This window comes from Rattus norvegicus, chromosome 15 (genome assembly GCF_021556685.1).
Source record: "Rattus norvegicus strain SHRSP/BbbUtx chromosome 15, alternate assembly SHRSP_T2T, whole genome shotgun sequence".
Classification (NCBI taxonomy): domain Eukaryota; kingdom Metazoa; phylum Chordata; class Mammalia; order Rodentia; family Muridae; genus Rattus; species Rattus norvegicus.
This window is the reverse complement of record NC_141548.1, coordinates 43,079,003-43,094,643: the sequence shown is the minus strand read 5'-3', so window position 1 is coordinate 43,094,643 and position 15,641 is coordinate 43,079,003. Positions and strand designations below refer to the sequence as shown.

The 15,641-nt window shown below is 37.8% G+C and overlaps 1 protein-coding gene across 1 annotated transcript in view; it reads left to right on the top strand.

The window, feature by feature from the left end:
- Fzd3 (frizzled class receptor 3) overlaps positions 1 to 15,641 on the top strand; it is a 76,508-nt gene that overhangs the window by 10,867 nt on the left and 50,000 nt on the right. The window contains 2 exon segments of the mRNA NM_153474.2: positions 8,926 to 9,122; positions 12,728 to 13,745. Of these exon segments, the coding sequence (NP_703204.2) occupies positions 8,926 to 9,122; positions 12,728 to 13,745 (1,215 nt within the window).

Sequence of the window (15,641 nt, the reverse complement as noted above, 5' to 3'; positions counted from 1 at the left end):
AAGTGAAATAATTGTCCTCGACCATCAGACGAGGATATATGAAGGGGGTATTATCTGATGGCCATAAGTTGCCTTGGCGTGATAGTTGTAGTCTTTGCTATGTGCTGAAAAGATTGAAGTAGAAATACCCTTACATCTAGTATCACTGCAGAGTCAAATTTCCTTGGAAACAGGTGATAAGGATGCCTGTGCTAACTTAGGTTCTGCTTTGACTCTGTTGTGCATACCTGTAAGACTTTGGACAGCTTGCCTATCATTCCTTCATCTTGTTTTCATAGCGTATTTTAGACAACAAAAATGAAGAAAAAAAAAAAAAACCTAGACGTGTTGTGAGGATTAAGTGAGAGATTTGTAAGTAGACGTAAAATGCATGATTTACATATATTTTTTTTTTTTTTGGTTCTTTTTTTCGGAGCTGGGGACCGAACCCAGGGCCTTGCGCTTCCTAGGTAAGCGCTCTACCACGATTTACATATTTTTACTCTGTTCCTGATCCTGTCTCTAACTTTGTCAGAGTTGCTAGTCAGGAGACACACTTGCACTGTTACTCTTAAGTTCATAGGACATTCTTAATGATGGTGCAGTAGGCTTTCTCTGCCTTTTTACATTTGCCCAAGTACCCTGTGTAGTTTATTGTCAGTGCTCTGCCTCTTTGAATTTCTGACAGCCTAGGAAGCATCCATAAGTGGGAAGTGGTTCCTGAGAGAAAGCTTCAAAGATTTGATAGAACTCTGAAGAAGTTGCTTATTTCATGGCTGTCATAGGAGGGTAGGGTTGCCTCTGTCAGAATTATCAGATACAGTTTGAGAGTGTGAGTTTCATGCAGTAGCACAGGACTTGAAAATTAGCAGACACTGCAATGCTCACAGCTGTCTATCAGCTCAGTAATTCTATTCAAAAATTTTTTCCTAGTGCTGGAGATCAGGCCAGCACTGTTTTGTTTGTTGTTGTTGTTGTTGTTGTTTTGGGTGGGGATGAATTTTTGAGACAGAGTTTCTCTGTGTGGCAGAACCAGGGTCCTAAGCTGCTAGAAAGATATAAACCATTTGTTTTGAGGGGCTGCTAAACTGCTTTCTGCAGTGGCCGCAGTTTCAGATTCCAGGTAACACAAGGATTCCTAATTTCTCTCATTGCTCATGAGCACGTGCCTGCCTTTCTTCTTATTCTTAAAAAAATATAACAGGTACACTGCTCCAGTGGCTATGATGTCTTTGGTTTTTAGAGCTGTATTGGGTTGAATACCATTTCTTCACTCAGTACTTACTAATGAACACTGGGGTTTTTTTTTCTGTCCTTGCTCTTACAGCATGTGCCACACATGGTTTTTTTTTTTATATTTTTGCTAATACAGTTTTGAAATGAAATTCAGATATTCAAAGAAAATATTTTCATTGATAGTTTTAAACTCTTGATAGAAGTTGTCCAGTAAGGTTTTTTGTTTCTGGTAGCAATGCATGAGAGAACCTGTTTCTTATCATTAGTAGGATCTGCTCTCTGCCTCTGTTTAGACTGTTACTGACAGAAACCTACAGAAATAGTGTAAGGATAGAAAGGGTTATTTTGGCTCACAGTTCAGGACTTCTGTGGGGGATGGTGTAGCGGAATGACTCAATTCATAGTAGGTGTTTGTGGTTCTGCTGCTCACATTGCAGTGGACCCACAAGCAGAGAGAATACTTGAGCCAGCAGCGGAGTTTAACCCTAAGATGGTCTCTAGTAGACCTACTTCTACCAGGTAAGCCCCACCTTCTAAAGCCTTCCAAAAGAGCCACACCTGCTGGGACCAACTGTTCAAAACAGGAGCCTCTGGGAAGATTCAGATTCAAGTCATAGTATTCTGTGGTAGTACTAAACCACTATTGTAGCTGGAAGCTAGCATCTCAATGATCTTTGCACTTCCTTTACAGAGACAGAATTTGCATCATATGCAAAAGTAGTTAAGTAAAGATTAATTACACTGTAATGAAGAGGGGAGAGTAAGAAGTTTAGAGGTGCAGTAATTCAAGTCCAAGTTTTGTTACTTACAAGCAGTGTAGCTGGGACTAAGTGTCTCACACCACCATCATTAGAATATATTGGTTACAAAGATCAAACAAAATAGGAAAATTACTTTTTTAAATAGCAGTGCCAATTCTTGCCCAGAGGATTCAATTTGAAGCATAATAGACATTTGTAAATGGCTTCTACTTTAACAGTTAGTCTCAGTGGTCTTAAGAAGCCTTTTACCACACTTGCACAGTTCCTTGACCTTATCAAGTCATTGTAAACACTACATTTGCCTGGAACGCTCTGCCAATATCTGGGTGATACCTTACTTATTTTTCAAGGCCTGGCTTGGGTCTGATTTTGATTTCCTTTTGGAACCTAGGAAGACCAAAGTTTGTGCCCTTAACCACCATACTTAGCAGTATGCTTTGCTTACTCCTGGTGTGTGTGTGTGGGGGGGGGTGTTACAGTATTTATTTTTTGTTCCCCCTCACTCCTGGAATTTGGAGGCTTGTCCTTAACTTACCTTTGTATGCCTAGTACTTAACCCAGAGCTTCACATAGAGTATTTACTAATAAGTAAATGTTTGAATTAAACTGTAAGTTTCTTAGTAATGATAGTAATCATAATTATGTTTCACAGCTATATCCAAATCTTACTCTCTTGGGGTTAAAAATAGTTTGGTGGGATAGTGATACTGGTCATAGTTTCAAGGCTACCAACTACCTGTGAACACTAGTGTGATATTTCTTTGTCTGTCTGTCTATCCTTTTTTGGTGGTTGTTTAAAGTGATTGGATTTCAAGGTATGTGTTTGCATTTTATAAATAATGTAACTAGTAAAAGAATGAAGCAATAGAACTTTCCTTTCTCTAGGATCTTGTTTTGCTTCTGCTTAAGTGTACCTTTGTTTGTCCAAATCTGTTGTTCTTGATCTGTTGTTAAGTCTAAGAAAAAAGTGCACAGGGTGTGTGGCTTAACCAAAACATTTGTGATACTGTGATGGTTAGTTTTTTGTCAGCGTGATGCAAGCTATAGTCATCTGAGAGGAGGGAACCTCGATTGAGACAATGCCTCCATAAAATCAGGCTGTAGATGTGCCTGTTGAACATTTTCTTAATCAGTGATTGATGGGGGAGGGCCCAGCTCACTGTGGGTGGTCACACACACACACACACACACACACACACACACGCACACACACACACACACACTGCTGTAGTGTTAGGTTCTATAAAAAGGCAGGTTGAGCAGGCCATAGCAAATAAGCTAATAAGCAGCACCCTCCATGGCCTTTATATCAGCTCCCTTTATGTCCGCTCCTGCCTCCAGGCTCCTGCCCTGTTTGGGTTCCTGTCCTGACCACTCCAATGAACAGAGATGTGGAGGCTTAAACCAAATAACCCTTTCCTTTCTACATTGTTCTGGCCGTGGTGTTTGATAACAGCAGTAGTAACCCTAACTAGGACAGACTAATATAAGAACCTTCTAAATTAGAAAACAGAAAACCCATAATACAGATAGTGGAGAATTATTTGCAGTTATTTCTGGTTTTAGGAACAAAAATAACAGCTTTTGAAATTTTGAAATGTACCCCAATGTAACAATACCAATCCATATGATAGGCCTTTTAAGAAAGAAAATGCTTTTCTTTGAGCTCATGTTTTTAACTCTAGAATACACATTTACTTACTATCTTTTGTTTAGGTAATTCTTTTTTTTCTTTTTTTTGAATCAGGATTTCTCTGTGCAGCTCTAGCTGTCCTGGAACAAGATCTATAGAACAGGCGCACCTCAAACTCAGAAACCCACTTGCCTCCATCTCCAGAGTACTAGGATTGTAGGTTGATTTTTTTTCCTAAGCAAACAACATTGTAGTGAAGTGACCCATTTTATTATCTGTATTTGTTTTTGCAATGCTGGATATCAAACCTAGGGCCTTACATATGGACCTACATCCCTTGCCCTAATAGATATGGCTTTGGAAGCCAGTTTGTGACTAGAGTAAACCAAACAGAATTAAGAAGCTACTAAATCGCCTAGCAAGCACAAAGCCCTGGGTTCGGTCCCCAGCTCCAAAAAAAAAAAAAAGAAGAAGCTACTAAATCAAAACACACACAAGATAAAGAATTGTTTGTAGTTTCTGATTTTAGGAATAAAAATAACAGCTTTTAGAAATTTTGAATTGGTTTTATGATAAATTATATTAAAGGAACTTTTGAAATTCTTGCTTTAAATCAGATTATTAAGTGGAGTAAGATTTGTCTTATAAAGTATTATTTTTTAAGTATGCCATAACAGAACATTCCACAATAGTGTAATGTTAAAAAAGTATACTAACCAAAGAAGAGTATTATGTAGTGTTTTAGGAGCTGTACTTTGACTTAGGAAAGTGAATAGATTCCTGGGATAATGGCACATTTCCAAATAGATTATTCAGTTTCCCAGGCTATTATCAGTGAGTAGACTACCATGATCCAGTTTCGAAAATTAAGGTTTGGGAAAAAAAAAAAACAGTTACGGAGTTAAAGGTGTTTCGGATTTACGTTTTGTGGTTTTTGTTTTACCTAGAGGTTTTTGATTTAGTTTGTTTTGTCGAGACAAAAAACAATTCTTAAAAGTTTTGGACCTTACATCATCAGAAACTTTATTGTTTCAGAAGGGGAAATTAGATTTGAGGTTTTGTTTTGCTCTGCTTCGTTTTGATTTTTAGAGTCTCTTATAATTTTATTTACATAAAATTATTTTTATAAGTTGTTTAGAATAACTTCTTATTCTAATTGGATCTAAAGCAGCTATGAATAGGAGTTTTGAATTTTAAGACTGTTCTACATTGGTTCACATTTAGTGAGTTTAGTCGTGTTATTCCTAAACCTAGTGTGGCACAGTTTCCATAGTTACCAGGCTCTTTGTACAGTGACAAAGATTGGAATTCTGATTCTCCTGAGTCAGATTTTGTCCTTTGACACTGTCCCCTTTTCACACCCTTGTTAAGCTTGGACTGTTGCTATGCTTGAAGGCTTGTCAGTTAGCAGGTTGCTATGGTGACGAATGGAAATTTGAGAATAGAAAGAATGGGAGCACAATGGCTTGGTTGATTTGAATTTAAACAAAGAATGTGAGGTTCCTCGAAGTGCACCTTTGTTGTAGAAATCAGAACTCTAGTTTTAGAAAGTTACTTTGCAGTTTGTAAACTTCCTATACTCTGGTCTTGATTTAGGGAATAAAAACATCACTGCTTAGAGAAACACTCAGGAAGAATTAGTTAGAATTCAATCAGCCATGTTCTTTTCTCTTTCACAGATTGTGAGTTCTGTTCCTTATGATATATGTGTTCTCAACCTAAGTGTCCAGGCCACATCATTTAATTTTTATTTTGCTGTGGTAAGAAATTGTTAAGGTTAAGACCAAGATGACTTGCTTATTTTAAAAGTATTAGACTTAGCTTTATTGAGTTGTACCATATATAGTGAACTACACTTAAAGTGTTTCCTTTAATGAGTTTTTAACCGCTCCCATGTCACCAAAGTGCAGAACATTTCTACTACATCAGAAGCCTTCTAAATCCCTTTGTAGTCCATGATCTCTGCTCATGCTTCCAGCCGTCACAGATGTGCACTCTGTCCTTGTGGATTAGCGTGCATCCTAGTGTTGTATAGGCATGGGCTCATACATACATGATGGCCTTTTTAGATTCCATTTTTAGTTATGTATATGTGGGTTTGTGCAGATGAGTACAGTGCCCATGGAGGCCAGAAGTGGTCATCAGCTCTCCAGGTGGCTGGGAGCTACCTGATGTGGGTGGGTGATGGAAGATGAAGTCTGTCCTCTGCAATAGTAGTTTGTGCTGAGCAATCAGTCCAGGCCCACATTATCTACCTTTTAATATCTGGTTTCTGTCACCTTTGATCATAATTCATCACTATTTGGGGATTGGTTACCTACTTCGTTTGACATTAAAAAAATAACTCCAGTTGATTTTCCCATTTGACAGTTGAGAATAGGGAACAAAAATGACTCTGCTATAGCCCTGCCATACATGAAATTATTCCCTTACGTTTTGTTTTGGTGTCTTGAGTCAAACTTTACTTATTATTATTAGTGTGTGTGGAGGGATGTACCACAATTTGATTATGAAGATTAAAGAACAACATAGGAGTCAGTTCTTCTTGATGTGGGGTGGATTCTGGGGATTCTAACTCAGGTTACAAGACTTGTTCAGGTTACCAGTGCCTCTACATGCTCAGCCATCTCGTTAACCCCTGAGTTATTTATACATTCCAGATACAAATCCCTTCTAACTATAATCCCAGCACCTGGTAAACTGAGATAGGATTATGTTCAGGCCATCTTGGGCTGTGTGGCAAGATTCTGTCTCAAAAAAAAAAAAAAAACCTAACTCAACTAAAACAAACCAAAATCTTTTATAGTATATAAGATTGCAAAAACTGTATCCTAATTTAAAGTTTGTCTTTTCATCTTTTCAGCAGTCTTTAGAACAGGAATTTTCTATTGTCTTTTTGATTGTGATACTAGCATTTAATGGCTGGGCCATCTTTCCACCTGAGGAATTTACTATTTTATTGAAGTCCAGTTTATTCCCCCCCCCTTCCCCAACACACATTATGGATGTTTTGAGTTTCGTTTCTAAGACCTCTTCACCTTGTCCTAGTTCTGAAAGATAATATTAGCGTTTTCCTTCTCTGTCTCCTATCCCTCCCTCCCTTTCTCCCTCCAGTCCTGATGTTCTGTAGTTGTATTTTTAGTTAACACTGGCTCAGTGCTTAGACTTTGCATGCTTATTTCACCAGTTCTCTGTTCTTTTGGTTTTTTTGAGACCAGGGTTTCTCTGTGTACTGGTGGCTATTCTAGAACTCAATCTGTAAACTCAATCTGTAATCCAGGCTGGCCTTGAACTGAGAGATCCACCTGTCTCTGCTTCCCTAGTCATCAGGACTATATTTTTTGGCTTATGCATATTCATTAATTGAAGCACCATTGTGTCTAAAAGCATATATTTTGTCATAAGTTGTAGAAAAAGCTTGGTTTTGTCTACTAAAAGCCATGCTAAGTTTTTGAATATATGACTATTTTTTGTAGGCTGAGGATCAAACCCAGGACCTCATATATAGAAGAGATTTCATTATATTTTACAAATGATTTGGAGGAAGAATTGGCATCTTTACATAAACTCTTGTAGTCCATGAACAGTTAAGGGTTTGTATCTCCCTGAAATGCATCAAACATTGGAGTCCTAAACCTAGTGTCTCACAGTGTGACTTTATTTCAAAATAGGGTCATTCTAGATGTAATTCCTTATGGGGTAATACTGAAGTACGAAGGCTCTTGATATAACGTGATATGACTAATCTCCTTAGATAAAGTGGAAATTTGGGTGTAGAGAAAGGCACACCTACTGGGAAAATGATTGGTAGCCATGGGGAGAGTGCTAAGTGAAGTGATCCCCACCACCAAGGGAAAAACTTCCAGAAGTAAAGAGTTCTGGGACAGGTTGTTCTTGGTGGCTTCAGATAGAACATTGTCTCAGACAGAGATAATGAAGTCCTGTTGCTTAAGTCACTCCACTTATATCTCCATATATTTGAGTAATCTTGATTTCTGTTGTCCGTGTACAGTTTTCAGTTAACAGATACTATGCCTTACTCCCAGATTCAGCCAGTGCCTTCATTTAAATGTGGTTGCCTTTCAGGCCTTGTGGCCACACTCCCCTGCTCTTTGAGTGCATGGCTCTTGGGTTCTTTTTCATGAGTAGTCCTCCATCAGCTTAAGTAGGTAACTTAAAACTTATCTTTTAAGTTGTTCTTCATGGGAACTGCTCTATCATTCTTGGAAATGATTGTTGATTGTTACATGTTAATTCTGTATACCTTGCAGTTAGTTTCTTTGGGATTGATTTAACTGACTCTTGGTTTCTTGATACATAGAAACAAATTCTTAATCAGTAGATAATCCCAGTGGTTAGAGTATAACCAGTTCACAATCATCTATAGCTCAATTAATTTTCAAACAACTAGAAAGATATTCAATAGTCAGAAATACAGGTGTACTTTTGGGGGAACATTTGATCTCTTCCTTGGTTACAGTAGGTCTCCTGACCTAGTTTTATATTTGGGACCACAAGTTTTCATCAGTGTAGTGTCAAATTGTAGCATTAGCTATATTTACAACGTTTGATTTCAATTTAAATAATTATTTAGAAGTTTCAGTTACTTGTGTTTAAAAAAATACAGACCAGTCAGCAAAATGTGAGAGCTGTTTCTCTACCAGAACACCCTGTGTGCAATTTCTGGATGCAACTATTGAGAGACCTTTCCTACCCCCACCCTTTACACTCTAACTACCTGTCTTCTCCCTTCTTGCCTTCCCAGAACCCCTTTCTGCTACTAATTCACTCTTTTTGATTGAAAGAAAATAGAGAAATTGAAATACATAAAAGAAAGTTAAAACCCTTACAGTTCTACCAGCAAATAATAAAACTATAATCAGGGGCTGGGGATTTAGCTCAGTGGTAGAGCGCTTACCTAGGAAGCGCAAGGCCCTGGGTTCGGTCCCCAGCTCCGAAAAAAAAGAACCAAAAAAAAAAAAAAAAAAAAACTATAATCATTCTTGAGCTTTAGCATGTTCTTATTTCTTTTCCTTTTCCTATATTAAACGAGCTGTATTATTAGTAATTTCTAGCCTGCTTCATTAATATCACCTGTAACACTTAAATATGTACAAGGATTTATCAATTCTGTCATAGTCTTTGGATTTAACCGAAATAAGCCCCTTGAGAAATAGCTCAGAGAACATTTATTTAAAAAAACTTAAGAAATAATCAATATTCTTGAAAAGTTTTTAAAATGAATAAAAAAGAAACAAGTTGTTAACATTTGTCTGAAGCTTTTTATCTAATTATTCAATTTTCATTTTTTCCTAGCCATTCCACCCTATGGTGAACCTGGATTGTTCTCGGGATTTTCGGCCATTTCTTTGTGCACTCTATGCCCCTATTTGTATGGAATATGGACGTGTCACACTCCCCTGCCGTAGGCTGTGTCAGCGTGCCTATAGTGAGTGCTCAAAGCTCATGGAGATGTTTGGTGTCCCCTGGCCTGAAGATATGGAGTGCAGTAGGTATGGGTCATATATTTATGCTAATGCATGTCTTCTCTCTCTCTTTTTTTTAAAGATTTATTTATTTTGATATGAGTACACTGTAGCTGTCTTCAGACATACCAGAAGAGGGCATTGGATCCCAGATGGTTGTGAGCCACCATGTGGTTGCTGGGAATTGAACTCAGGACCTCTGGAAGAGCAGCCAGTGCTCTTAACCACTGAGCCATCTCTCCAGCCTGCATGTCTTCTCTCTACTTTATTTCAAAGAGCAGGGTGTTTTTTTTAATGTATGGGTTTTGCAGTACGCAATATTTATATTGCAAAACAATGCTCAAAACAGTTGAACACTGTTCATGGTCTCATTCTGGGGGGGAGGGAGGGGTTGAAAAAATAGAGCACTGTTTCATGCTCTCAATTTTTTGTAGATATTTGGAAGAATTAAAATGATAGGAAAAAGGGGTTGGGGATTTAGCTCAGTGGTAGAGCACTTGCCTAGCAAGCACAAGGCCCTGGGTTCGGTCCCCAGCTCCGAAAAAAAGAAAAAAGAAAAAAAAATGATAGGAAAAAGATACTTCTGTGGAGAAATTTATAAGAATTAAGAATTACATAAACAAAACCTTTGGTTGATTTTTTTTCTACTTTTAAAATACTTTTCTGGTCTTAGAAGTAATGCCATTCATGGAAAATTACCAAATATAGAAAAGAAAATAATTACAACTATCATTTTAGAAGCTTAAATGTATTTAATACAGACATATTAATATCTAAGGCTGTTGTGTTGGCTTTGTGGTTTTGTTTTTTCATTTTTTTCTATCACTAACACCCAGTTGAGAAAATGTTGGGTGCTTTTCAAATCTCATCTAATACAACTGTGAGCTGTTACAGAAGACTTAAGGATTTGTTCTGCAGATGTTCCTTTAGTGTTGTAGGAATGAGCATTGTTAATAGAAATAACATATTACTATTAGTAATAATATAGTTTTTATATGACATAACCTTTTTATTGTCTGAAATATTTAAAAAATAAAGAATAATAAGGAAATATTTATGTGCGCATAATGATCTGCCTTTTTCTCATCTCAACAATTTGTAATGTTTGCCTTCAGATCTTCTTTTAAGAAGTAGAACAGTATAGATACAAGCTGAGCTTGATGATGTTTGTAATCCCAGCATTTGGGAGGCTGAGGCAGGAAGAAGATTGTGAGTTTTAAACCAGCATAGGATACATAGTGGAACCCTGCCTGGGGTGAGGTGGGGTGGGGTGGGGTGGGGTGGGGTGGGGTGGAATGGGATTGGGGGACTCTACAGTACAGTTACAGGTTTTGTTGGTCCTTGTCTTGCTTGCATTCCCTTCTTTTCTCCCCAAGGTAAGAAAAACATCATGGTACATTAATCATTAATTACTTCTATGCTTGGTTTTATACATAAAATATAAACATATACATATATTCCATGAGCAAATGTTTTCCCCTTTTATCTCTCTTCCTCTCCCCCTCCCCTGCTCTTCCCCACCCTTCTCTGTATGTGTGTGTTTATATGCAGGTTTGATTCACTTTTTGTAATTACTTATTAGAAGCTAATATTTGATAGTTAATTATGTTAATATCCTAAGTTATTTAGCCATCTTCTATCGATAATTACTTAGGCTGTTTCACAATTTTCATTAAAAACTGTTCATTTCTTCTTTAAAGTAATTTTGACTGTGATCTGACAGTAAGTAGTGGAGGCATATACCATGTCCTCACATGGTAAAAGGTAGAAAGCAAGAGGTAAACTCTTTGCCTTCGTAACTAGTCCCACTACAATGAAGATTAAAATTCAGCTCGTGAGATTTGAGGACATTCAGACCATAGGACTCATTCCTCAGCTCCACAGACATCCTCCATTTCTTCCACACACTCTATTTTTTCCATTACTTAGTGTAAGCTTTGTTGCCTATCACTTGAAATGATATTTTTGTTGAGAATCTCAGTTCATTCTTTCCTCTGTACTTGTCCTGCTCTCCGAATGGAGTGCTCTGACCCACTTCTTATAAATTAATATGCTGTGTATTTATTTCAGGGACTTTGTTCTATTCATTGCATGTCTTCATCATTCACAAGAATCAGGCACACTGAAAATGCTCCATATTTTTTTTGAAGAAAAAGCAATGTGGCAGACAGATTTAACCTGAGCATGTTTATGTAGAGAGCCCAGTTGGCGCATAGTAAATACTTTTAAAAAACAAAAACAGCCAGGTGAGGTAGTGAAAGTGAGGCAGGTCTGAAAGTATTCAGAGGAAAGCAGCAGAGTTCATAACTAATTGGCTATAGGGATTGATTTGCTGGAAGCTAAACAGAGAGTACCTACAGAGAACTAAGAAAACAAAAGACATACATTTTAGGAATGTTAAAATTGAGATATTTAAGACAAATTTAATAATTGAGATCCTGGCATTTATTATCTAATTTAGAATCTAATTTAAACTTTAGAGTATCGTATCGAGCTGCTGTATTACACTGTATCAGACCAGTCAGTCTTGTTTCCTTTTTGTATCCTCTTCTTATGTGTTCCTTGTGTTAGGTCCCTTACAGGGTTCAGATCTTGCTTTCTTTTAAACTTTCCCTGGAATCTCACAAATAAGAATCAGCAAAATAAGAAAAGTGAAACAATTATGATTTGATTATAATGAAATAAAACTAGAAATCAACACCTAGAGATACTATAAAATACATAGGCTCATGTAGATTGAACAGCACACTATAGAATGATGAATGCATCATTGAAGAAATCAAAAAGGAAATATTTTTAATGCCTGAAGCCAAATGGAAATGAAAATACAGCTATGAGCTATAATGATAGCGGTCCTAAGGAAGACATTGTAGCTTTCTGAAATAAGATTTGTGGTGATAGGGACATACAGCTTTCTTTTTAAAAAATCCTTAATTTTATGCATAGCCATGTTTGGCAGTAACTGACTTTAAGAGTACAGTGGGTTGATGAGAAGTTGTCAGGATGTTAGGAAAAAGTGAGGTGACATTAAAGACCTTAGGTGCCCGTTAGTTCCCTAGGAAGATAAATGGAGACTGGGCTGGGGGTCACTTAAGTGGTGAGCACTTGCATTCATAAAAGCCCTAGATTCTAAACCTGGCATTGCCGCCCATAGATGATAGAGAGTGCATGAAATGTAAGTCATTCGTGAGGTTGTTCACCACTCATCTAGCTCACAGCACTGTGGACATGGAAGGAAGCATTAAAGGAAGATTTTTCAATCTTAGGTTTGAACTTTTAGTTGCCATCCTTTTGGTAAAATATATTTGCGCGCACACACACACACACATATTGCACATTTGGAAATTATAAAGATTATGCTAAGTACACATTCCATGTTGTATATTATTAATGACTGGATTGACTGTTTTAATGGAGTGCTGATTTTGAAGGTAAAACAAATTTAATTTTAAGACTAATGTAATTTAAAATCTATTTGAAGCCCTCCAGAATATGCCATTTTCTTTATTTCTATTTATTGTAAGTGATAGGAATAGATGAGGTCATAGATACTAAATTTAGAAATTGAAATTGTCAAGTGATGGCGGCAGATTTCCCTGGAAGTAAGTGTGGTTCTTGTCTTTTGATTTTAGGTTTCCAGATTGTGATGAGCCATATCCCCGACTTGTGGATTTGAATTTAGTTGGAGATCCAACTGAAGGAGCCCCAGTGGCAGTACAGAGGGATTATGGTTTTTGGTGTCCCCGAGAGTTGAAAATTGATCCTGACCTTGGCTATTCCTTTCTGCACGTGCGAGATTGTTCACCACCATGTCCCAATATGTACTTCAGGAGAGAAGAACTGTCATTTGCTCGCTATTTCATAGGCCTGATTTCAATCATTTGCCTCTCTGCCACATTGTTTACTTTTTTAACCTTTCTGATTGACGTCACAAGATTCCGTTACCCTGAAAGACCTATCATATTTTATGCAGTCTGCTACATGATGGTGTCATTAATTTTCTTCATTGGGTTTTTGCTTGAGGACCGAGTAGCCTGCAATGCATCTAGCCCTGCACAGTATAAGGCTTCCACAGTGACACAAGGATCTCACAATAAGGCCTGTACCATGCTCTTCATGGTACTCTATTTTTTCACTATGGCTGGCAGTGTATGGTGGGTAATTCTTACCATCACATGGTTTTTAGCAGCTGTGCCAAAGTGGGGCAGTGAAGCTATTGAGAAAAAAGCATTGCTGTTTCATGCCAGTGCCTGGGGCATCCCCGGAACTCTAACTATCATCCTTTTAGCGATGAATAAAATTGAAGGTGACAATATTAGTGGCGTGTGCTTTGTCGGCCTCTACGACGTAGATGCATTAAGATATTTTGTTCTTGCTCCCCTCTGCCTGTATGTGGTAGTTGGGGTTTCTCTCCTCTTAGCCGGCATTATATCCCTAAACAGAGTTCGGATTGAGATCCCATTAGAAAAGGAAAACCAAGATAAGTTAGTGAAGTTCATGATCCGGATCGGTGTTTTCAGCATTCTCTACCTTGTCCCACTCTTGGTTGTAATTGGATGTTACTTTTATGAGCAAGCTTACCGCGGCATCTGGGAAACAACATGGATACAGGAACGCTGCAGAGAATATCACATTCCGTGTCCGTACCAGGTAAGGGAACCCTTGTTACAATTCTCAGAATGTGTGGTCGTGAAAGGGGGGTTACTATAAAGAGGGGAACTTATCTATTGTTTCCTTTGTAATTCTTCATCAACATTTAGCATGCCCATTAAAGTTTTAAAGTGAAGATAATTGATAAGTATATCATAGTAAATATAGGCATATTTGTATAGAGATTCATTTTAAAAGTTGATTTATATTTCCATCCTAGGAGCTTAAAGCAACTTATTTCCATTATCACAAAATATTTATTGATTCTTGGAAAGTCAGGCTTTATAGGGGAGAACACTGTTTCAACTCTGGGGTAAGGGTCTTTTGCAGAAATTTTACTGGTGTCAGATTAGTAATTGTTTGAACAGTTTAACATCAATTCAATTACATAAACTCTCTTGTCATCATTTTTCTTGTTTGCATACTGAATATTTTGTGATGTAGTTTGAAGTTTGAAGAGTCACAGAATCAGAATTTTAGATGTAGAAGTTTAAAGATCATTTTTTGGATTCTGTATATAATTTAAATCTTTATACATGCCTATTTTGTTTGAATATTCGAAATACTGTGTGATTGCTTAGTGCGTGACCAGCTGGTAGTTAGTCCTAGGAGAATAGCTTAGAGGATCCCGTCCCCTACCTGGTACCTGATCTTCCTTTAAATTTTTTTTTTTTTTTGGTTCTTTTTTTCGGAGCTGGGGACCGAACCCAGGGCCTTGCGCTTCCTAGGTAAGCGCTCTACCACTGAGCTAAATCCCCAGCCCCCTGATCTTCCTTTAAAAGGAGTTTTTTTTCCTTAATCTTTTAAGGTTTGTTTATTTAATTTTATGTGTATCAGTGTTTTGCCAGCATATATTTATATGTGCCATATGTGTGCCTAGTGCCAGTGGAGTTCAGAAAAGGGTGTCAAATCCCCTGGGACTTGACAGGTGGTTGTGAGCCATTATGTGGGTGCTGGAAACCAAACCTGGATCCTCCGAGAGCTGTAAGAGCTCTAATGGCTGAGCGCTCTCAGCCCCTCACAGGTTTTCCTAAGAGAGTGTTCTGACATGGCGTCCATTCCCTGTCTTTTAAGTACACCAGTCATTTACAGCTCCTGCTGTTTCTCAGACTTCTAAATGCTATTAAAGGGCTTACATCTTAGACTTAGTTCATGTATCCTTCTTCACAGTAGACAGTGAACTCTTTGAAAGCAAGAACTTTTTTTTCTTTTATTGAAATTAGAATCTATTCTCATATAATATATCCTGATTATAGTTTTCTCTCCCTAAGAGATAACAATCAAACATGAAAAAATAAAATATAAAATGAAGTGAAACCCATCAAATTGAAGTTGGGCACAACAGTCCAGTAGGAGGAATAGTCCCAAGAGTGGGCACAAGAGTCCAAGACTCACTCGTTCTCACCCTAAGGAATCCCATGAAAATACCAGGCTAATAGCTATGATGTACACACAGAGGACTTGATAGACTAATCAAGACCCTTGCTTGCTGCTTCAGTCTGTGTGTGCTCAGATGTACCTTGCCTAACTGATTCAGAGGGCCTTGTTGTGGTTTCCACCATATCCTTTGGCTCTTGCGATCTTTCTGCCTTTTTCATGGGATTCCCTGGACTTGTGGGAAATGGAGAGGGGGATTTGATGGAGACCTCCAGTTTAGACTTTCTCTTTGCATGATGTCTGCCTGTGGGTCTCTGTATCTGTTCTTATCTACCACCAGTGGAAGCCTCTCTGATGACGACTGGCTATAAAGCACTGATCTGTGAGTATAGTTGAAGATCATTAGAAATCACCGTACTGATCTTTTTAGACCAGTAGTGTTTGGTTTTACCCTAGGTCTCTAAGGTCTTTGGTTCTTGGCTACCCAAGCAGTGTTGGGTGTGGGTTCTTTCTCATGGA